Here is a 23,636-nt window from a genome sequence, read left to right as displayed (position 1 = left end):
TTACCATTCCAAATATTCCTGACACAAATATTCTTACTGTTCAAAATATTCCAGAGATGAATATTGTTACTGTTCCAAATATTCCAGAGACAAATATTCTCATTCTGAATATTCCCAGCATAGACTCAACAAAATGGAGACTCAACCAGAGACTCAACCAAACGGAGACTCAACCAAACGGAGACTCAACCAAATGGGGACTCAACCAAACGGAGACTCTCAAACCCCACTGCGGCCGCCCCTTCCTGGCACTGAGCAGCACAACATGTCATGGTTCGCGGGTGGCGGGGGAAACACAAACAAACGAGAGAAATGAATAAATAAAAAACGCAAATGAAAAACATGGATTGATAAATATTTTTGGGGCACATAACACATAATAGGAACATAGAGAGGACACTAGTAATCATCAGCAATGGTTTAAGTTACATCATCTTGAGCAAAAAAATACCTCAAAGAACTTATCGCGAGACTATAAATAAATTAGCGCTTCTGCACCCGTGAGTGGTGCATTGCCGCGCTGACAGGACCCCCTGACTGGAATGTTCCACCGACACAACAACAGCCTGAAGACACCACCTCACTTCACATGGACTGCTCCGAGTCCTTCCGCAGGGCAGCTTAGGGAAGGGGGGCATGGAGATCACACCCCATACACAGACATCAGCCTTGAGGTGTGTGTGCGCTGGCCTGACTTCCCGCACACGCACACGCACACATGCGCTCGGACGCACACTGAAAGAGGCCGAGCAGTGACTTATAACTGTTCACTGATATGCTTCGCTGGGACTCACAGCCTCTCGCCCAATAGTTAAAGCATTGTCTAACATGCTCACGGCTCCTCGCATTGCTTTCTTACACGTTAACCAGCTAGTAATGAACAGTTTGCTATGCGTTCGGGGCAGCCTCACTACTGCACGGACAGCGGGAAGTAGGAAGGAAGCGTCTCGTCTGCATTACTACCAGCACGGTGCGTTTATATTACAGTGAGGGTCCGTTCGCGACGCCTATAATCATTCACGCCGGACAACGCAACACTCGGAAGAAGGACTTTCAGCGTTGACCCTCTCGGACTGACCCTTGGCTACTCGGACTCTTTCCTGTTGTGGCTTTCCTTTGCCTTCCTCACTGAACAGACACTCCGCCTTCCTTCCTCGCTGGTCCATTTGAATAAAAAACTAAAAATGTGATGAACTCCCAACTCTATGGACGTCAGACTCCGCCTCCTCACTCCTCCAGCTTCTCCAGTTCCTCGTCGGTCTTGGCGAGGGAGTGGCGGGAGAGCGTGTAGGAGTGGCGCGAGGGCGTGTTCTTCTTGTTGAGGTCCTCCATGTCGTCGTAGTTGTGGTTGAGGGACATGCGGCTGCCCTTCCTCGGCGAGTTCTTGACGGTGTTGGTGAGAGAGCTCTTCTTGGGGTTGTCCAGCGTGTTGGAGTGGAAGGTGGTGGCACTGTTTTCTCCGCCGCCGCCGCCACTGCCGCTGCTCTTTGGCGCGGCGTTGATGGTGGCCGTGTGCGTGCCGGTGAGACACTGGCGCTCCTGGTCGTCCCCAATCATGTCATCCAGCTGCACCGAGCCGCTGGGGTTGGCGGCTCTGTCTGGCATGTTGCTGTGGACCACACGTCTTGATGGACCTGCATGGGGGAGATTTTCCTCTAACTAACAACTACAGGACCTTTTACCCTTACAAACTAAGACTGGACTCTATCCCCTTACAAATTAAGGCTGGACTCCACCCTGTAGTCACCACCAGGGGCGTATTTAGGATTGAAACACTGAAGGCTTGGCTCAGCGCAATAATCTGTAGCTTTTCACCAGAGTGGCACGTGGCTGGGAATATGTGATAGGCACGTGAACAAGACTGGATTAAACAGAATATTTTCCATACGAGATCTATCAGTTCTAGTAATAACAAGAATTAAAATTTTGTGTTAGCCCCGGTAAGGAGTGTTCTTTATATTTAAATAAAGTTACCTAAGACGCAGGACAATTCAACAAACATTATGAGTTATAACGTCAACACTCAGGTCTGACGGCACCAATGAACACTACACAACATACACCACTTGTCAAGGAAGCTGTAAAACAAAATTAGTTGCAAGGAAACTAATGAAGCAACTGATGACATGAACTCTTCCTATGGCAAAGAAAGCAAAATGAACTTGTGCCAAAATAAAGAAAATAATATTTCGGCAATACTTTTTCATATTAATGTTCAATTCTATGAAACGTTTTTTTCATGGTCTGGGTAGTAAATGGAGAGGCCCTCATGAACCTTTCTACGTCCCCGCTGATGGGTGTGTTCTCAGTGACTCACCGACAAAGCTGAGCAGGACGGGCAGCAGGATGAGGCCGTGCAGCGCCCCGATCACCACCATGCCGAAGTACATGCGGAAGTAATACACCTGCGGGGAGGAGAGGACAGGTTAATGAGCCTCCCAAGTATGTGAATTAAAAAACCTGTTCTTCTATGGTTGAAAAAGACAAGTAAATTGCAGCCACTTCATTTTTTTTGTGTGTAATCATTCCCATTGATTTCACTGCCTAATAATGGTGGTGATGACAGGATGAAAACAAGGATATATTATTCTTACTTGTTCCCTGTATCTTTTCTGGTAACTCCACACACACACACACACACACACACACACACACACATGGAAATAGATAACCAGAGCTAGGAACAACCATGAATTCAAAGCAGTTTAGTTGGATGAAAGAAGATTATGGAGACTTGACGAGACAAACTTAACTCAAGCACACACACACACACACACACACACACACACACACACACACACACACACACACACACATGGAAATAGATAACCAGAACTAGGAACAACGATGAATTCAAAGCAGTTTAGTTGGATGAAAGAAGATTATGGAGACTTGACGAGACAAACTTAACTCAAGCACACACACACACACACACACACACACACACACACACACACACACACACTAACCCCCTCCCACACCCACACATAAACACCCACCCACCTGGAATATCTTTGAGTTAGCAAAGGCCAGCACCACCACACCCATGTCGCTGAGGGTGATGCCGGACAGCACCGAGGGACCCATGCGCACCAGAGCCTTGCGGGCCCTCATGATGCGTGTGTCCGCCTCGCTAACAGCAAAGGCGCGCGTCGTGTGGGAACAGAACTCCACCGAGATGCCGATAGCCACAATGAGGTTGACGAGGGAGATGGCATTGAGGGAGACATTCCAGAGGTACATTAGGCCGCCCAAGTTGGTGAGGATGAGCACCACCATGACGAGGATGATGAAGGAGGAGGCGAAGTCGAAACCCATCATGATAAGGACGATGAAGAAGACGGCCACCACGGAGATCCCGAGCATGCGCACCGTGTCCTCCCAGATGGTGAGGTACTGCTCGAAGAACACGTAGAACACACTGAAAAGGGAGGAGGGAATGTAGGGGTTTGTTAGTGATAATAATAATAATGAGTTTTATTTCGCCCAGCGTCATATAAAAAAAAAAAGTAGGTGAACGGAATCAAACGAGACACATTATATAAGTGTGTACATGTTCTGGTTTCTGGTTCTTCTTGTCTTCCTGGGTTATATTCTCTTTTTTCACAGTGAATGAGGGAGTTGAAGGGCAAAAAAAGTATCATGAATCACTACTATAATCGGCAAGTTTCGCAAGGAGGAGGAAATGTAGGGTTGGTTAGTAATAATAATAATAATAGTTTTACATCGCCCAGCGGCATATATAAAAAAACAAGACAAGTAAGCGAATGGAATCAGACAAAACACATTATAAAAGCGTTCTTGGTTTCTGGTTCTTCTTGTCTTCCTGGGCTATATTCTCTTTTTTTAGAGTGAATGAGGGAGTTGACGGGCAGAAAAATATCATGAATCACTACTATAATCGGCAAGTTTCGCAAGGAGGAGGAAATGTACAGTTGGTTAGTAATAATAATAATAATAATTTTAAATCGCCCAGCGGCATATATAAAAAAACAAGACAAGTAAGCGAATGGAATCAGACAAAACACATTATAAAAGAGTTCTCGTCTTCTGGTTCTTCTTGTCTGCCTGGGTTATGTTCTCTTTTTTTACAGTGAATGAGGGAGTTGAAGGGCAAGAAAATATGATTCACTAATATTATAGGCAAGTTTCGCATGACCTGTTTATATGATTTCTGGACTAGAATATATATTTTCTTAACATAATCAATGAAAAGGTAAACATAACAAAAACAACACTAACATTAATTACTAAACATTCATTACACTACTAAATAAACAAGAAAGAAATGAAAGAAACAATACAGAAAGAAAGACGTATAGAAGTAAAGATATATAGAAAACATTACATAAACAGAAAAAAAATATATATAAATGAACAAATAAATAAAGATAAATATAAAGTCCATTCTGGGGTATCCCGGCCTCGCTCACCTGTATGGGAACACCTCATACTTGGTCTCCCCGCTCGGCACCAGCTTGCCGTCGCGCTCCACCAGGTTAAGGGTGCGGGTGATGTTGTCGGCGATGGCGCGGGCGGAGCGCAGCGCCTCGTAGAACTGTCGGCTGTTGCGCAGGACAGTATGGTAGGTCATGAACATACTGGCGCCCACCACGGGGTTGCCGGACTCGTCGTAGTGGATTTTCACACCCTGAGGAGAGGAGACGCGAGTACCATGTGAGTCTTACGTTTAGTTTTGTAATTAGTGCTGTTGTTGTTTTGTTTGTGTTGTTATCTGACTCATGTATCTTCACACTTTGCAAGGGTGAGATGCCAGTGCAGGGTGACTTTCCTTACTGATGTTGTTATCTTACTCAAGGGACGTGATGTGAGAATAGAGCGAGTTTTGTTTTAGTTTCATAGTTTTTCTTATATCATCTTACCTAAGCAATTTATCAACCCAGCCCTTCAAATACCACACCAAAAAAAGGAGTGGAGAAACAAGTGCAGGATCTCACAAGTAAAACAAGTGGAAGGCACATCCTCCACCCTCCACCCACCTGTCCGTATGCTGCGTGTCCCGCCTTGGGGCAGTACAAGTCTGGGTTGTCCTTGAGGAACATGGGAAGGTACTGGTTGAACACCTCGGGGTCAGGGCGATAGGGGTTGTTGGGGAGGGCCGAGATGGGGCACCGGTGGCATTCGCTGGGGGTATTCCTCTCCTTCCGTGGTGCCTTGCCCTTGCCCTGTTTCCCGTGCGCCAGGTGTGTCTCCGAAGGGTCCTTGCTGTTGCTCGGCCACCCATCATCGCCGGAGATCTCCCTCGCCCCCGTTTGAGGTGCCCCGTCGTCGAAATTCACCGATAAGTCTCCGTATGAGTAATTGTAATCGTAAATGTCCTCCTTGTACTTGGGCTCCTTGGGCTTCTTCTCGTGCTTGTGTCCCTTGTGTTTGTTCTTCTGCATCTCCTCCACGTGGTCGAAGCTGACGTCCAGGTCCCCGTAGGTGTATTCATCATAATTGTACTCTTTGTTCAGGAAGTCCTCAAAGTCTAATCCACCAACATATTCGGGCGGGTTATCTATCCTGACAGGTGTTTCCCCGCCTCCCCCGTCTATTCCCTCCTCGCCTTCTACTTCATTATAGTCGGGTGTCTCCTCGGTCTCCCTGCGGCAGAAGGACCCGTTCTCATGCAGGCGGCAACAGTACTTATCCTCCACCGACCACTCGAAGTAGTCGTCGATCCAGGCCGATGAGGGAACAGCAATGTACGTCCTGAAAAGCAAGAAACACATTGAAGGAAAACTCTTACAAGGAGGGGAGAGCAATGTACATCTTGAACGCACCAAAGAGAATGAAGGAAAATGACACAGTTATGCCAAGGAAGGAAGATAACAGCACCTAACCTAATCAAACTAAGCAGAAAACTAACCTAACCTAACACAGAGGAATAACATAACCTAGTACTTCCCACACTAAACAAAGCAGTAACCTAATCTGGCCTATACTGACCTAACATAACAGCACCTAACTAAACTAATCAAAAACCTAACCTAACCTAACCTCACCTAACAAAGAGGAATAACAGAACCTAGTACTTCCCAACACTAAACAAGTAACCTAATCTGGCCTAAACAAACCTAACATAACAGCACCTAACCAAACTAATAAAAAACCTAACCTAACCTCACCTCACCTAACAAAGAGGAATAACAGAACCTAGTACTTCCCAACACTAAACAAGTAACCTAATCTGGCCTAAATAAACCTAACATAACAGCACCTAACCTAACTAAACAAAAACCTAACCTAACTTAACCTCAATAAACAAAGCACTAACCTAACCTAACCCAACCTAACCTAGCCTAACCTAACTTAACCTCACTAAACAAAGCACTAACCTAACCTAACCCAACCTAACCTAACCTAACCTAACCTAACCTCACCAAACAAAGCACTAACCTAAGCTAACCTAGTCAAACTTATCATAACATCATCTGACAACTAAATCCAATCAAACAAAACCCTACCAAACCTAACCTAACCTAACAGCCATCACCACAATAACAGTGAGAGTCAGATGGGGGGATGAGAAGGAGGAATATGCCCAGAATCGTCCAGAGTGGAGTTTTTAGAGAAAGTTTATCGGAGGGGGGATGAGAAGGAGGAATATGCCCAGAATCGTCCAGAGTGGAGTTTTTAGAAAGTTTATCAGAGGGGGGATGAGTAGGAGGAATATGCCCAGAATCGTCCAGAGTGGAGTTTTTAGAAAGTTTATCGGAGGGGGGATGAGTAGGAGGAATATGCCCAGAATCGTCCAGAGTGGAGTTTTTAGAAAGTTTATCAGAGGGGGGATGAGTAGGAGGAATATGCCCAGAATCGTCCAGAGTGGAGTTTTTAGAGAAAGTTTATCAGAGGGGGGATGAGTAGGAGGAATATGCCCAGAATCGTCCAGAGTGGAGTTTTTAGAGAAAGTTTATCAGAGGGGGGACGAGTAGGAGGAATATGCCCAAAATCGTCCAGAGTGGAGTTTTTAAAGAAAGTTTGTCAGAGGGGGGATGAGTATGAGGAATATGCCCAGAATCGTCCAGAGTGGAGTTTTTAGAGAAAGTGTGAGAAAAAAAACCCAGAGCGGGACACCTCACCACACACCTGTTTGGAATCTGGGATGCCAACTTCAACTGGATGAGCAAGGCGTCTTTGTTACAGCCTAAGTGCGAACATATTTTATTCTGCATGTCGAGGTCGGTGAAGTTGTAGCCATGCTTGAGGACGAAGTAGACGGGAGCTCCCACGCAGCCAAACTTCTTCAGGTACTGTGGAGTGGAAGGGAGAGGAAGAGGATGAGACGATGAAAAAGATGTATAGAGGAGGGATGAGGGAGTGAATAAGGTGTGGAGAGGAGGGACGAGGGAATTGATGAAATATAGAGGAGGTGAGGAAGGACGAGGGGATAGGAAGGATGAGGAAGGATGAGAAAGGATGAGGAGGAATGAGGAAGAATGAGGAGGTATGAGGAAGGACAAGGAGATAGGAGGGACGAGGAGGGATGAGGAGGGATGAGGAGGTGAGGAAGGATGAGGAGCAATGAGGAAAAGAATAAAATAAATGAAAAAATGTCTCGGCACTATTTCAAAAAATCATGAAAAATCGAAACACAGGAGGAAATAAAAATAAATAAAGGGATAAAGATTGATGAAAGACAGAGAGATTAAGACTGAAAAAGAAAACAACAATAAAAAGATAAAGAAAAAAGCAGGAGGAAATAAGAACAAACAAAGGGATGAAGATTGATAAAAAGACAAACAATATTTCAAAAGATTAAGACAGAAAACGAAAACAATGATAAAAAAGATAAAAAAAAGATAGAAAGACAAAACCAAGGAAAAAAAAAAACATCTTACATCCACTGAAGGAAGAAAAATAAGAAAAAAAATAAGAAAAACAACAAAAGGAAAAAAAATCACGCTGAAATCACCCCACCGACAGCCCTCCCTCACTCACCTCAAAGTACTTCAGGACATAGGAGTCGTCGGGCATGGACAGCTCCTCCTCCAGGCCCACCTCTATGTGCGGCACCATGGCCACTGAAGCGCACACCCAGAACATGAAGACCACGATCACCACCGCCCTCACCCACGGCTTCATCAGGAACGGCGCGTACGTCGACTCGAACACCTGCGGGAGAGGGCGGGGAGGGGGAGGTGATATTATGAGGGAGATGTTATAAAAGGAGGTAAGATTGAAGGGAGGAAAGATTGAGAGGGAGGTGATTTTATGAGGGAAATATTATAAAGGGAGGTAATACTGAAGGGAGGAAAGATTAAGAGGGAGATGATTTTATGAGGGAAATATTATAAAGGGAGGTAATACTGAAGGGAGGGCAGATCAAGGGAGATACTAATTGGAAAAATGCATGTTGTTTTAAGTATCTGGGAGGAGGGAACGTACTATCTTAAGGGAATATTTTTAAAAAGGAAGATAATATTAAAATGAGAAGCATACATGTTATCCCGAATACCTAGAGGGCAAGGGGTAATATTATGAACTACTGACAAAAGGTAGATACATAACACTATAAGATAAAATTACAATATATCATGAAACAGAATATCAAAAGGGCAATACTATTATAAGGAGGGTAATAAAAATGGGGAGATAAAATTGAAAAGGGAGGGATAGAAGGGAGGTAACGCTGAAAGTATGTCTGGTGGGGCTGCCTATCTACATTCGCATCTTTTTTTTTTCTTTTTTCTTTTTTTTTACATCAGAAATAGCACCTCTGTCAACCATCTATTTTTTTCTTTCTTTCGTTTTTATTTTTTTTTTTAATGTCAGAAATAACACCTCCGTCAACCATCTATTTTTTTCTTTCTTTCGTTTTTAATTTTTTTTTTAATGTCAGAAATAACACCTCTGTCAACCATCTATTTTTTTCTTTCTTTCGTTTTTATTTATTTATTTTTTTAACGTCAGAAATAGCACCTCTGTCAACCATCTATTTTTTTCTTTCTTTCATTTTTATTTTATTTATTTTTTTTTTTTTACGTCAGAAATAACACCTCTGTCAACCATCTATTTTTTTCTTTCTTTCGTTTTTATTTTTATTTTATTTATTTTTTTTAACGTCAGAAATAACACCTCCGTCAACCATCTATTTTTTTCTTTCTTTCGTTTTTTTTTTTTTTTTTAACGTCAGAAATAACACCTCTGTCAACCATCTATTTTTTTCTTTCTTTCGTTTTTATTTATTTATTTTTTTTAACGTCAGAAATAACACCTCTGTCGACAAACTGAATTTTTTTTTTTTCCATTTTACTTTCCTTTTTTTCCATCAAATAGCACTTGTGAACCTCTTTTCTTTTTCTTTCTTTCATTTTTCCTTTTTTTCACTATTATTGTATTTGAAAACACGATAAATCTAAGTCGTTCTGAGCACCTGAGCTGAGAAAGGTAACATTGAAATAGGAAGTTTAATCAGTGACGCTTAATATAGTTTCCGTTAGTCATGATTTTCACTTTCCGCAACTGTTTTTTTTAATCCACGTCTTATTTTCTTTCCTAAGTTGATGAGACACAAAGGTCGGTATTGTCAAACGCTTCCATCCCTCACATCAACTATTTTCAAAGGCTAAAAGGGAGGTCATTTTTTTTTTTTTTTTACAGGAAAGGAAGCAGCTCAAGGGCAACAACAACAACAACAAAAACAGTGTAGAAAAAAATACCCCACTAATTGCTGTTCCTACAAAAGATAAAAGTGAATAGTAGCCAAATGAGAGGTCAATTTCAGGTGGAGAAGTGTCTTGAGTTGAGTTCTAATACATGTTCTTCTTCTTGTTTTGGGCTGCGGAAATCTAATGCATGATTCTTTAGGGTCATAATACAGAAGAAGGGTCAAACTACCACCAGGGTCATAAAACTACCCCTGGAAATGCCCACAATGCTTACGAAATGCCTTGTTAAATATGTGTCCTTGGGTGCTGAAATGTTTAAAAATGTGGTTTAAACTCTTACGTACCTTGTGGAGGAACCTTGTCTCGGAGTCCTTCTCAACCTTGTTCTTGCGGATGCAACAACACACGTCAAACCGGTTGTCCTGAAATGAAGGAAGACAAATATAATAATCATGCAAAAAAGAACAGCTTGAGAACATTGATGACCACTGTACAACCCCATGAGGAAAAAAAATATTGACGTTAAATGAAAAAAAAAGAGGAGAGAGAAGATGACTGCTGTAGACTTCACTTCCCTGGCTTGACACACTAACCACCTAAATATACCCACAGCTTAAGAACACTGATTACCACCGTACAACCCCGTATGGAAAAAAAATATTGACGTTAAATGAAAAGAAAAGAAAAGAGAGAAGAGAAGATAACTGCTGTACACTTCACTTCCCTGGCTTGACACACTAACCACCTAAATATACCCACAGCTTAAGAACACTGATTACCACCGTACAACCCCATATGGAAAAAAAATATTGACGTTAAATGAAAAGAAAAAAAAGAGAAGAGAGAAGATAACTGCTGTACACTTCACTCCCATGGCTTGACACACTAACCCACTAAATTTACCCACAGCTTAAGAACACTGATGACCACCGTACAACCCCATAAGGAAAAAAAATATTGACGTTAAATGAAAAGAAAAGAGAGAAGAGAAGAAAAGATAACTGCTGTACACTTCACTTCCCTGGCTTGACACACTAACCACCTAAATATACCCACAGCTTAAGAACACTGATGACCACCGTACAACCCCGTATGGAAAAACAATATTGACGTTAAATGGAATGAAAAAAAGAAGAGAAGAAAAGATAACTGCTGTACACTTCACTTCCCTGGCTTGACACACTAACCACCTAAATATACCCACAGCTTAAGAACACTGATGACCACCGTGCAACCCCATAAGGAAAAAAAATATTGACGTTAAATGAAAAAAAAAGAGGAGAAAGAAGATAACTGCTGTACACTTCACTTCCCTGGCTTGACACACTAACCACCTAAATATACTCACAGCTTAAGAACACTGATTACCACCGTACAACCCCGTATGGAAAAAAAATATTGACGTTAAATGGAACGAAAAAAGAAGAGAAGAGAAGAAAAGATAACTGCTGTAAACTTCACTTCCATGGCTTTCTTTTTTTACAGTAAAGGAAGCAATTCAAGGGCAACAAAAAGAAAATGTAGGAAAAAAAGCTCGCTAATCACTGCTCCTATAAAAGAGAGAAATAAAGGAGGGGGGGCCTGGGGGGGCATGCTATGGGGTATTGGGGTAGTTTGGCAGTTGTTGTTGTTTGTTCATAAATACTGATACGACATTTTAAAAAGAAGTAGAATTAGAAGGAAAAAATGTAATAGAAGTAAAATAATTAAAACGAAGGAGAGTTAAATTAGAGAAAAAGTAACTGGAGTATGTAAGTAAAAAAGTAATATGCAGGAGAACCAGGACATACGTTTCTCCCCCAGGGCTTGACACACTAACCCACTCGACTAACGTAAACCACCGCAGCCTCCAATACTGTTAGAAAATAAAAATAAGCAAGTCTCACGTCTTCCCTCATGACGTCCAGAGAGAACAGGGCCACAAAAATCCAACACTTCTAACTAATTCCATCCCAAAAAAGGAGTCAGACTAACCACATGACTTCTAATAAATACTGATACGACTTTTAAAAATCTGGTTAAATACTGCACGCTTCATTTTCACGGCTTGACACACTAACCCACTCGACTAAAGTAAACCACCACTGCCTCCAATACTGTTAGAAAATAAAAATAAGTAAGTCTCACCTCTTCCCTCATGACGTCAAGGGAGAACAGGGCCACGAAGAGGGTCATCTGCAGCACGAAGTTGATCAGCAGACTCATGCCGGCGTACATCGCGAACGCCCTCACCGCTGGCATGTCCGAGAGAGCACCTGATGGGGGGAAAACAGCACCTTCGTCAAACGCTTGTACTTCTATTAATGTGTACTGTGAATCATATCTTATTTTTCTAGCTATATATGTACTGTGAATCATATCTTATTTTTCTAGCTCTATATGTACTGTGAATCATATCTTATTTTTCTAGCTCTATATGTACTGTGAATCATATCTTATTTTTCTAGCTATATCTGTACTGTAAATCCAACCTTCTCTTTCTAGATTAACTTATATATCCTCTTTATTTATTTGATTATTTGGACTCACCGAGGAAGAAGCAGCAGGATTGGGAGATGGAAGAGAGCAGCATGGAGGGCCCCACCGCACCCACTGCCCGTCCAATGAGCTGTGGCCGTGTGTCCTCCTCCGAGCGCTCCAGGTCTGCATACGCCTCCACCAGGATGAAGATGTTGTCCACGCCCACCGCCAGCACCAGGAACGGAATGACCTGAGAGAGGGGGAGAGGGAGGAATGAACAACGGAATGAAGGAAGGATGAAAGGAGGGAATGAATGAATGAATGAAGAAAGAGAGGGGGTTGTTGTTATCCGCTACTAATGTCATTGTTACTGTCTTTTCTTTCTTTTCATTTGCCTCCTTATATGATCTGTGATGGTTTAAAGTTATCATCATTATTACAATCATCAATACTATCTTTCTTATCTGTCTCTTAATTCTCCATCTCTTCAGCCTAGGGACAGTTTGACAAGGCTTCCTCCTGAAATTGACCTATCTTTCGGCCACTCCTCTAACTCTTTTTAGGAGCGGTGAGTAGCCGGCTTTTTTTTTTCATATCTGTTTCCTTTTTTTTATGCCCTTGAACTGACTCCTTCGATGTAAAAAAAAAAAAATAATAAATAAAAAATAAATGTGAAAAAAACGCTCTTGAAAACCCAACTAACATCCTTTGAGGCCTTTGGAAACACTTGCTGCAGGAGACAAAAGGATCTGAGAACACCAAATGCCCAAAGAGTTATTAATTCCTTCCTTCAGTGCAACGATCAAGACCCAACACACCCCGTCCCAACCCTTCCCCTTGTGTGTGTGTGTGTGTGTGTGTGTGTGTGACCGCATTAACCAAACTAATTTCCTCTGAGGCCTTTGGAAACACTTGCTGCATGAGACAAAAGGATCTGAGAACACCAAATACCCAAAGAGTTACCGATTAAGACCACCAGTATAAAGCTCAATACCCGATACACGCCATTCCCACCCTTCCCCTTGTGTGAGTGTCATTTAGCTCCCTGCCTCCTCCCTCCCTTCCTCCCTCCTCTCTCTACCTCCTTCCATCCTTCTCTCCTCCCTTCACCAACATCCTCTCCCCACTTCTCTCCGTTCCTTCCTATCTCCCTCCATCCTTCTCTCCTCCCTCTCCTCATCTCCCTTTCTCTCTCCCTCCATTCCCTCCATCCTATTTCTCCTGACTGTATTCTCACCTCAATGATCAGCATGGTGCAGGGAACGCCCACATATCCGTAAAACCCGACGGCAGCACACACCGACACCAGGACGATGAGCACCCCGCCAAGGCCCAGCGTGACTTTGGTGGAGATCTAAGGGGAAAAAAATAACAATAAGTGGTGGTAGATGAAGCAGCAATATTAGGGTTGGTAACAGTGGTAGTGGTAGTAGTAGTAGTAGTAGTAGTAATGGAGAAGGGTCAGTCGATGAAGAGTACATAACATTATTTACCAAACTACTTTATGAATACATACAAAAAAGTAAAAAATCACCTCTGAATGGTAAGCTTCTCAGTCCTATCTCACGGTTGTCATTCTTACCATCAACTCAATCGTTTTTTCACTACCTACACTAACACATTTAAAGGAAGGGAACTCTCCATCAAGCTATCCAACCCCATAAGGAAAAACAGGAACATTAAACAAAGAAGAGAAAGAAGAGAAGTGAAGATGCAGTAATACACACAGTGCCACCTACCAGGAGTCTCGTGAGCTGGTTGGTGTGTCCGAGCGCCAGAGCGATATACAGGAACATGATGACATATGAGATGATGACTGTCGGGAGGTCGGACTTGCTCATCCTCAACAGCTCGTCCTCGATGGAGCGCTCCGAGCGGAAGGCAATGTCCATCATGGGGTGGGAGAACTTGACCATGAAGTTGTTGAACCTGGCGGAAAGGGAAATGTTAAACGGGAGGAATTTTATTTATTTTATTTATTTATTTTTTTAACAACAAAGGAGGTTGCTCAAGGGCACAAAAAAAGGAAACAATAATAAAAAAAGCCCGCTACTCGCTGCTCCTAAAAAGAATCTAAAGAGGTGGTCGAAAGAGAGGTCAATTTTGGGAGGAGAGGCGTCCTGATGGGAGGAAATGGAAGGGAAATGTGAGCTTGTTGGACATACACATAGAAGCAAAGTGTAAGAGACAGCACATGATAATTAACAAGTATGAAAGAAGACAGAATAAATGAGGAATATGAGAAAATGAACACAGTGGAAAGAAGGGAATATAGGAGAATGAAAACGTTGGGAAGAGGAGAAGAGAGGAGACAGAGGGAGAAGACACAAGGAGATCAGACAGAATGAATGAGAAAAGGAAGGAATATAGGAGAATGAGAACGTTGAGAAGACGAGAGAAGAGGAGACAGAGGAACAAGAAAAATAGGAGGTAAGACAAAATGAATGAGGAAAGGAAGGAGAGAAGAGGAAATGAGGAACAAGAAGAAAAGGAAGTAAGACAGAATGAATGAGAAAAGGAAGGAATATAGGAGAATGAGAACGTTGAGGAGAGGAGAGAAGAGGAGACAAAGGAACAAGAAAAATAGGAGGTAAGACAAAATGAATGAGGAAAGGAAGGAGAGAAGAGGAAATGAGGAACAAGAAGAAAAGGAAGTAAGACAAAATGAATGAGAAAAGGAGGGAATATAGGAGAATGAGAACGTTGAGAAGAGGAGAGAAGAGGAGACAGAGGAACAAGAAATAAAGGAGATAAGAGAGAATGAATGAGGAAAGGAAGGAATATAAGAGAATTAGAATGTTGGGAAGAAGAGGAAATGAGGAACAAGAAATAAAGGAGGGAATAAGGAAAGCAAGGAATATAAGAAAATGGGAACTATGGGAAGGAGAGAAAAGGAGACAAAGCAACAAGAAAAATTAAACACAGACAATAAAAAAAAAACAAGCAAGCAACAAAACAAGGATACAAGACAAACCCAACCCAAGGAAAACGGACACTCACTCTTTCTCCCAGGCAAGGGCGGGTTTCAGGAGGGACTTGTTGAAATAGTTGTTGATGAGGAGGGTGATCACCAGCGTATCGGCCTTCAGGTAGTCGGGGTTGTCTGAGAGGGTTTCGTTCTCCTCCAGGAACCCTCCGAGCGCGACGTGAGGGAGCACTGGGCCGCCGTACGTCCCCATACACTTCTCCTGGAACGCATTGCTGTGGGGGAGGAGGGCGTGGTTAGTCGATGGTTGATTAAGGAGGGGAGATTGTTAGGGGAGTGGAAACAAGGTCAGGGAGGGTCACAGGCATGGTTACAAATTGCTTCCTTGCTTATTTATTTACTTTTTTTTTTTACAGCAGAGGAGACAGTGCAAGGGCGTAAAAAAAAAGAAAACAATAATGAAAACAACTTGACTGCGGATTTCCTACAAGAAGACATCACCAAGCTACAGGAATGGAACAAAAAGTGGCTGCTACGATTCAATGAAGAAAAATGTAAAGTCCTGCACCTTGGGAGGGGATATCCAGCACACCAGTACCACATGGGAAACACTCCACTATCCACCACGGAGGCAGAGAAAGACCTGGGAGTGTATGTTACCAGGCTACCAGTGAAGGCCAAATCCGTGCCAATCACAGCGGATGGGTTAACAAGGGAACATAAAGAAAGGCTTGACAAAATAACAGAATAAGGTGGAGTAGAAGTGAGTTGGGGAGAGAAGAGAAGTGAGGGAGAGGAGGGAGGAGACCAGGCTACCAGTGAAGGCTAAATCCGTGCCAATCGCAGCGGACGGGTTAAAGGAAGGAAAGAGGAAACGGATATATCAGACACAAGCTCACCTCGTGCAGTTCTTGGCATGCTTGGCGCTGGACGCATTGAACACGGCTTCGTCATTCTGCCAGAAGTTGAGAATGGACTGGATGTTGCAGTTCTCGTTGTCCGGCGCCATGGGCTTGTTGCAGATGTCAAACAGCGTCACCTCCTGGTCCTCGCTGACAATGGCCGAGAGCTGCGGAGGAGCGGAGCGGAAGGGTTAGAATGAGGTCAACACAGATGCTTAGGAAATGTAAAGGGTGGGGTCTCAAAATTAATAGGCTACCCTCTCGTGAATAATCCCCAAACTCTGTCCTTATCTCCAACTGTACTTGAAAACATGGACGAACTTTCCATCTGGACACAACAACACTTATACAGATGTCTAACTTCCCATCTGGACACAACACTTCTACAGATATCTAACTTCCCATCTGGACACAACACTTATACAGATATCTAACTTCCCATCTGGACACAACAACACTTATACAGATATCTAACTTCCCATCTGGACACAACAACACTTATACAGATATCAACTTCCCATCTGGACACAACAACACTTATACAGATATCTAACTTCCCATCTGGACACAACAACACTTCTACAGATATCAACTTCCCATCTGGACACAACAACACTTATACAGATATCAACTTCCCATCTGGACACAACAACACTTATACAGATGTCTAACTTCCCATCTGGACACAACACTTCTACAGATATCTAACTTCCCATCTGGACACAACAACACTTATACAGATGTCTAACTTCCCATCTGGACACAACAACACTTATACAGATATCAACTTCCCATCTGGACACAACAACACTTATACAGATGTCTAACTTCCCATCTGGACACAACAACACTTCTACAGATATCTAACTTCCCATCTGGACACAACAACACTTATACAGATGTCTAACTTCCCATCTGGACACAACAACACTTATACAGATATCAACTTCCCATCTGGACACAACACTTATACAGATGTCTAACTTCCCATCTGGACACAACAACACTTATACAGATATCTAACTTCCCATCTGGACACAACAACACTTATACAGATATCAACTTCCCATCTGGACACAACAACACTTATACAGATATCTAACTTCCCATCTGGACACAACACTTATACAGATATTTAACTTCCCATCTGGACACAACACTTATACAGATATTTAACTTCCCATCTGGACACAACAACACTTATACAGATGTCTAACTTCCCATCTGGACACAACACTTATACAGATATTTAACTTCCCATCTGGACACAACACTTATACAGATATCTAACTTCCCATCTGGACACAACACTTATACAGATATTTAACTTCCCATCTGGACACAACACTTATACAGATATTTAACTTCCCATCTGGACACAACACTTATACAGATATTTAACTTCCCATCTGGACACAACACTTATACAGATATCTAACTTCCCATCTGGACACAACACTTATACAGATATTTAACTTCCCATCTGGACACAACACTTATACAGATATCTAACTTCCCATCTGGACACAACAACACTTATACAGATATCAACTTCCCATCTGGACACAACACTTCTACAGATATCAACTTCCCATCTGGACACAACAACACTTATACAGATATCTAACTTCCCATCTGGACACAACACTTCTACAGATATCAACTTCCCATCTGGACACAACAACACTTCTACAGATATCTAACTTCCCATCTGGACACAACACTTCTACAGATATCTAACTTCCCATCTGGACACAACAACACTTCTACAGATATCAACTTCCCATCTGGACACAACACTTCTACAGATATCAACTTCCCATCTGGACACAACAACACTTATACAGATATCTAACTTCCCATCTGGACACAACACTTCTACAGATATCAACTTCCCATCTGGACACAACAACACTTATACAGATATCTAACTTCCCATCTGGACACAACAACACTTCTACAGATATCTAACTTCCCATCTGGACACAACAACACTTCTACAGATATCAACTTCCCATCTGGACACAACAACACTTCTACAGATATCAACTTCCCATCTGGACACAACAACACTTATACAGATATCAACTTCCCATCTGGACACAACAACACTTATACAGATATCAACTTCCCATCTGGACACAACACTTCTACAGATATCAACTTCCCATCTGGACACAACACTTCTACAGATATCAACTTCCCATCTGGACACAACACTTCTACAGATATCAACTTCCCATCTGGACACAACAACACTTCTACAGATATCAACTTCCCATCTGGACACAACAACACTTCTACAGATATCAACTTCCCATCTGGACACAACAACACTTCTACAGATATCAACTTCCCATCTGGACACAACAACACTTCTACAGATATCAACTTCCCATCTGAACACAACAACACTTCTACAGATGTCTAACTTCCCATCTGGACACAACAACACTTCTACAGATGTCAACTTCCCATCTGAACACAACAACACTTCTACAGATGTCTAACTTCCCATCTGGACCCAACAACACTTCTACAGATGTCTAACTTCCCATCTGGACCCAACAACACTTCTACAGATATCAACTTCCCATCTGGACACAACAACACTTATACAGATATCAACTTCACATCTGGACACAACAACACTTCTACAGATATCAACTTCACATCTGGACACAACAACACTTCTACAGATATCAACTTCCCATCTGAACACAACAACACTTCTACAGATATCAACTTCCCATCTGGACACAACAACACTTATACAGATATCTAGCTTTCCGGGCAGCGCCAATCCTCCGCCATGGACTCACCTCATTGGTCAGGAAGTTCTGCAGCCTAAGCACCTCCAGCAGAAAGGTCTTGTTGAACACCGGGCCGTAGGTGTCGCCAGGGATAACTGTTCCGTTCACGTCAGTGGTGTTCCCCAACTCAAACTGGTGAGGAGGTGAGAAAAGTAAGTAAAAAAAGTAAATAAGTGGGTAGGAAAGTAGTTAAGTAAAGAGAGGAAGTAAGAGAGTATGGGAGTAAGTAAATAAGGAAGGAAGGAAACATGTAAAAAAGTAAGAAAGTCAATAGATAAGGAAGGAAGGAGGAAGGAAGGAAGGAACGAACGAACGGAGGAAAGAAGAAAGGAAGGAAGGAAGGAAGGAAGGAGGGGAGCGAGAGGAAGGAATGAACAAATAAAGGAGAAAATGAATGAAGGAAGGAAGGAGGGAATGAATGAATGAAGAAAGAAAGAAAGGAAGGAAGGAAGGAAGGGAGAGGAAGGAATGAACAAATAAAGGAGAGAATGAATGAAGGAAGGAAGGAGGGAATGAATGAATGAAGAAAGAAAGAAAGAAAGAAAGGAAGGAAGGAAGGAAAAGGGGTGAACAAATAAAGGAGAGAATGAATGAATGAAGGAAGGAGGGCATGAATGAATGAATGAACAAAGAAAGAAAGAAAGAAAGGAAGAAAGAAAGGAAGGAAAGCCATGAAACGTAGCAATATCGACACATTAACAATTCCAATCTTCACAAAACCACAAGAAACATCACTAACTTCCCCTGAAACACTACACGCATAAAGGGGCTATTACACTGGGCAAATTTTCCGTGGATCTTCAGTCAAACCACGATTTCCGCTGGCGTGGTTTTCAATTGTTTCTTGTTATTGCTGATGATGATGATGATGAGTAATAGCGTCATCCTTCAGTGAAATCTACCGTAGCTTTGGAAGATCGTGGACACGTCAGAAAACCACGGAAATAGGAGAATCACGCCAGCGGAAATCGTGGTTTGACTAAGATCCACGGAAAATTTGCCCCTCAAAACTAACAACAATGCAATCCGTCAACTCACGCTCTCAAAGCCCACGGGACGGATGAAGATCTGAGCCGTGCGGTAGAAGGGCTCAAAGTTCTCGTCGTAGTAGTTTTTCTCGAGCCTGGAGCGGGAGTTTGGTGCAGCCCAGAGATCGACGGGGTCTGTGGTGATCTGCCAGAAGAGGATCCCGATGCACTGGGATATGGCAACGATGAGTCCGATCCCCATGACCTTCCAGGGGTGACACGCGCACACTGGGAGGAACAGACGGAATGGTTAACGCTCTCCAATGCGCCAAGAGAAAACAGAAACCTAACATTCTCCTAAACCCCTTGACTGTGGATTTCCTACAAGAAGACATCACTAAGCTACAAGAATGGAACAAAAAGTGGCTGCTATAATTCAATGAAGAAAAATATAAAGTCATACAAGAGAAAACAGAAACCTAGCATTCTCCTAAACCCCTTGACTGTGGATTTCCTACCAGAAGACATCACCAAGCTACAGGAATGGAACAAAAAGTGGCTGCTACAATTCAATGAAGAAAAATGTAAAGTCATGCACCTTTAGAGAAAGAAAGAAACACTCCACTATCCACCACAGAGGCAGAGAAACACCTGAGAGTATACGTTATCAGGCTACCAGTGAAGGCGAAATCCGTGCCAATCACAGCGGACGGGTTAAACAAGCCCCTATATTGAAGTAACCAATCCCGTACATCCCGACCCCCGACAGACGAATGGCATACTCACGCGTTCCCCACTTGGTGAAGAGGTGGTCAACGGTGGTCTGTGTCCAGTTGGTGATGCGCTCGGCCAGGGAGAGCTCATCATGCATCACAATCTCGGGCATCTCCGTGGTGGGGCGGCCTGAGGAGGGCATGGAGAGGAGGGGATGAGCGATGATGTTTTTTTCATTTTCTTATTTTTCACGGTAATGGAAGGGCAAAAAATTAACAAGAAACACGTTGGATGATGGTTCACTCTGTCTGACTATGGGATGGTGTGTTATTTTATTTATTTATTTATTTTTTTACAGCAAAGGAGATGAGCGATGCTGTTTTTTTCATTTTCTTCTTTTTCACGGTAAAGGGAGGGCAAAACATAAACAAGAAACACTTTGGATGATGGTTCACTCTGTCTGGCTATGGGATTGCATGTTATTTTATTTATTTATTTTTTTTTTTACAGCAAAGATGAGCAATGCTGTTTTTTTCATTTTCTTCTTTTTCACGGTAAAGGGAAGGCAAAAAATAAACAAGCAACACTTTGGATGATGGTTCACTCTGTCTGACTATGGGATTGCATGTTATTTTATTTATTTATTTTTTTACAGTAATGGAGATGAGCGATGCTGTTTTTTTTCATTTTCTTCTTTTTCACGGTAAAGGGAAGGCAAAAAATAAACAAGCAACACTTTGGATGATGGTTCACTCTGTCTGACTATGGGATGGCATGTTATTTATTTATTCATTTTTTTTACAGCAAAGGAGACAGCTCAAGGACACACAAAAAAAGGAAACAATAAAAAAAAGCCTGCTACTCCCTGCTCCTGTAAAGAATCCAAAGAGGTGGCCGAAAGAACAATCAATGATGTGATGATGATTTGTTACATTTGGCTTGAGAGGACTTGAGGGTTAAACCAGTAATATTTTTAAGCGTCTCGGACCCTCAATTTGGCTGCTCGAAAAGCCTCTCTGGGATATTCATGGACCATTTTGTGATCCTAGTGTTAATAATCTACTTCAGAGAGCAAGCACTAAACCTCTAGTACTCTGGCGCCATGCAATTATACCACTATTCTCACTTGAAGTTTGTCAAAGTTTAATGCGAAAAGCCTCTCTGGGATATTCATGGACCGTTTTGTGATCTTGGTGTTAATAATCTACTTCAGAGAGCAAGCACTAAACCTCTAGTACTCTGGCGCCATGCAATTATACCGCTATTCTCAAATTCTGTCAAAGTTTAATGCTACTTTCTATGCATGAGATGTGCAGATCAACGCTACTCTACTCCTCGGAAAAAAGGTTATTCATTTACAAACCTAATTCAAGATAAGATAAAATGAAATTAAATAAGACATAACATATACATACAATACCCATAAGTTATTGATTTTTGTTAGTAGTAAAGGAGGCAGGTCAAGGGCAAAGGAAGAAAAAAAAAAAAAAAAAAAAAAAAAAAAAAGCCTGGTATTCTACAGCTCCGAATTTTATGGGCAATTGAGATTTTGTTTACCCTTGACTGACCTATTTTCTCTGACGTAAAAAAAATAAAAAAATAAATAAATAAAAAAATTAAAAGAAAAAAGACATAAATAAAGAAAAAAATGGCTTCAAACAGCAATATCATTCTAAAAAACTATAATAATAATAATAACAATAATAATAATAATAATAATAATAATAATAATAATAATAATAATAATAATAATAATATGTAATAATAATAATAATAATAATAATAATAATAATAATAATAATAATAATAATAATAATAATAATAAAAATAATAATAATAATAGATAAATAAAATAAAATAAATAATATATAAGTAAAGACAACTCCAATCACCCTCGTTCATCTCACCGTGGAGGAGCGAGTTCTCGTCCTCGCCGGCGTACTGGGCCTGGGGGGTGGAGAGATTGGCCAGGCGACGCCCCACAGCCGTACGGATCTCCTCAGGGTGCCTCATGCTGCGCTCCACCATCACCGCTACAGGGACACCAATGCCGCCCAGGGTTAGTGTTACTCTGCTGTGTTAGGCCGCGCCCCCTTACAACACTAGGTCATATGTGTTACGCTACTCCCCTTCACTAATAAAAATCTTACTCCTCCGTGTGTTTCTCTGCTTTCTCCTACACCTTGTTTTTCTACTCCTTACATCTCACTCCGCTATGTGTTTCTCTACTTCCTCCTACACCTTGTTTTTCTACTCCTTACATCTCACTCCGCTATGTGTTTCTCTGCTTCCTCCTACACCTTGTTTTTCTACTCCTTACATCTCACTCCGCTATGTGTTTCTCTGCTTCCTCCTACACCTTGTTTTTCTACTCCTTACATCTCACTCCGCTATGTGTTTCTCTACTTCCTCCTACACCTTGTTTTTCTACTTCTTAACCCGGTAGCAGCAGGGATCATGTTTCTTAATGGTCCCTCTAAGCAAGAAAATGAGAAAAAATCACCCCTCACACAAACCATTTCATAATATATATCAAGGCATTTGTGATCAGATTATGTATCATCTATTTTTTGGGGGTTTATATCATGGCACAAATTTGGCCCATCGCTGCTACATGGTAAAGCTACAAATTTGGCCCATCGCTGCTACATGCAAATTTGGCCCATCGCTGCTACATGGTAAAGCTAGAAATTTGGCCCGTCGCTGCTACATGGTAAAGCTACAAATTTGGCCCATCGCTGCTACATGGTAAAGCTAGAAATTTGGCCCATCGCTGCTACATGGTAAAGCTACAAATTTGGCCCATCGCTGCTACATGGTAAAGCTACAAATTTGGCCCATCGCTGCTACATGGTAAAGCTACAAATTTGGCCCGTCGCTGCTACATGGTAAAGCTACAAATTTGGCCCATCGCTGCTACATGGTAAAGCTACAAATTTGGTCCGCTGCTACATGGTAAAGCTAGAAATTTGCCCATCGCTGCTACATGGTAAAGCTACAAATTTGGTCGCTGCTACATGGTAAAGCTAGAAATTTATTATCGCTGCTACATGGTAAAGCTAGAAATTTGGCCCATCGCTGCTACATGGTAAAGCTACAAATTTGGCCCATCGCTGCTACATGGTAAAGCTACAAATTTGGCCCATCGCTGCTACATGGTAAAGCTACAAATTTGGCCCATCGCTACATGCTAAAGCTACAAATTTGGCCCATCGTTGCTACATGGTAAAGCTACAAAT

General features: G+C 42.1%; 1 protein-coding gene and 2 long non-coding RNA genes across 3 annotated transcripts; 1 reads left to right on the top strand and 2 right to left on the bottom strand.

Annotated features, from left to right (window-relative positions):
- Window positions 1–334: 334 nt before the first annotated feature.
- LOC126983241 (NPC intracellular cholesterol transporter 1-like) lies at window positions 335–22,430 on the bottom strand (the record flags this gene model as incomplete). Its single annotated transcript, XM_050835878.1, is given in 18 exon segments — window positions 335–1,634; window positions 2,318–2,405; window positions 3,004–3,421; window positions 4,434–4,651; window positions 5,001–5,715; window positions 7,093–7,256; window positions 7,945–8,118; window positions 9,959–10,036; window positions 11,742–11,869; window positions 12,144–12,324; window positions 13,312–13,428; window positions 13,814–14,003; window positions 15,075–15,275; window positions 15,900–16,069; window positions 18,725–18,847; window positions 19,754–19,971; window positions 20,470–20,586; window positions 22,305–22,430. Coding segments are annotated over 18 exon segments (3,833 nt in total), but the record flags the coding sequence as incomplete, so codon positions are not given.
- Window positions 8,024–8,548, top strand: LOC126983244 (uncharacterized). The gene is made up of 2 exons (XR_007735718.1): window positions 8,024–8,144; window positions 8,210–8,548. It is a non-coding gene; the product is annotated as an uncharacterized LOC126983244 (long non-coding RNA).
- LOC126983243 (uncharacterized) lies at window positions 8,754–9,952 on the bottom strand. The gene is made up of 2 exons (XR_007735717.1): window positions 8,926–9,952; window positions 8,754–8,854 (listed from the first exon to the last, which is right to left on the bottom strand). It is a non-coding gene; the product is annotated as an uncharacterized LOC126983243 (long non-coding RNA).
- Window positions 22,431–23,636: the final 1,206 nt, after the last annotated feature.

Source organism: Eriocheir sinensis, chromosome 53 (assembly GCF_024679095.1).
Source record: "Eriocheir sinensis breed Jianghai 21 chromosome 53, ASM2467909v1, whole genome shotgun sequence".
Lineage (NCBI taxonomy): Eukaryota > Metazoa > Arthropoda > Malacostraca > Decapoda > Varunidae > Eriocheir > Eriocheir sinensis.
Note: the sequence above shows the minus strand (reverse complement) of the source record. Positions and strands in the feature narration are given on the sequence as shown.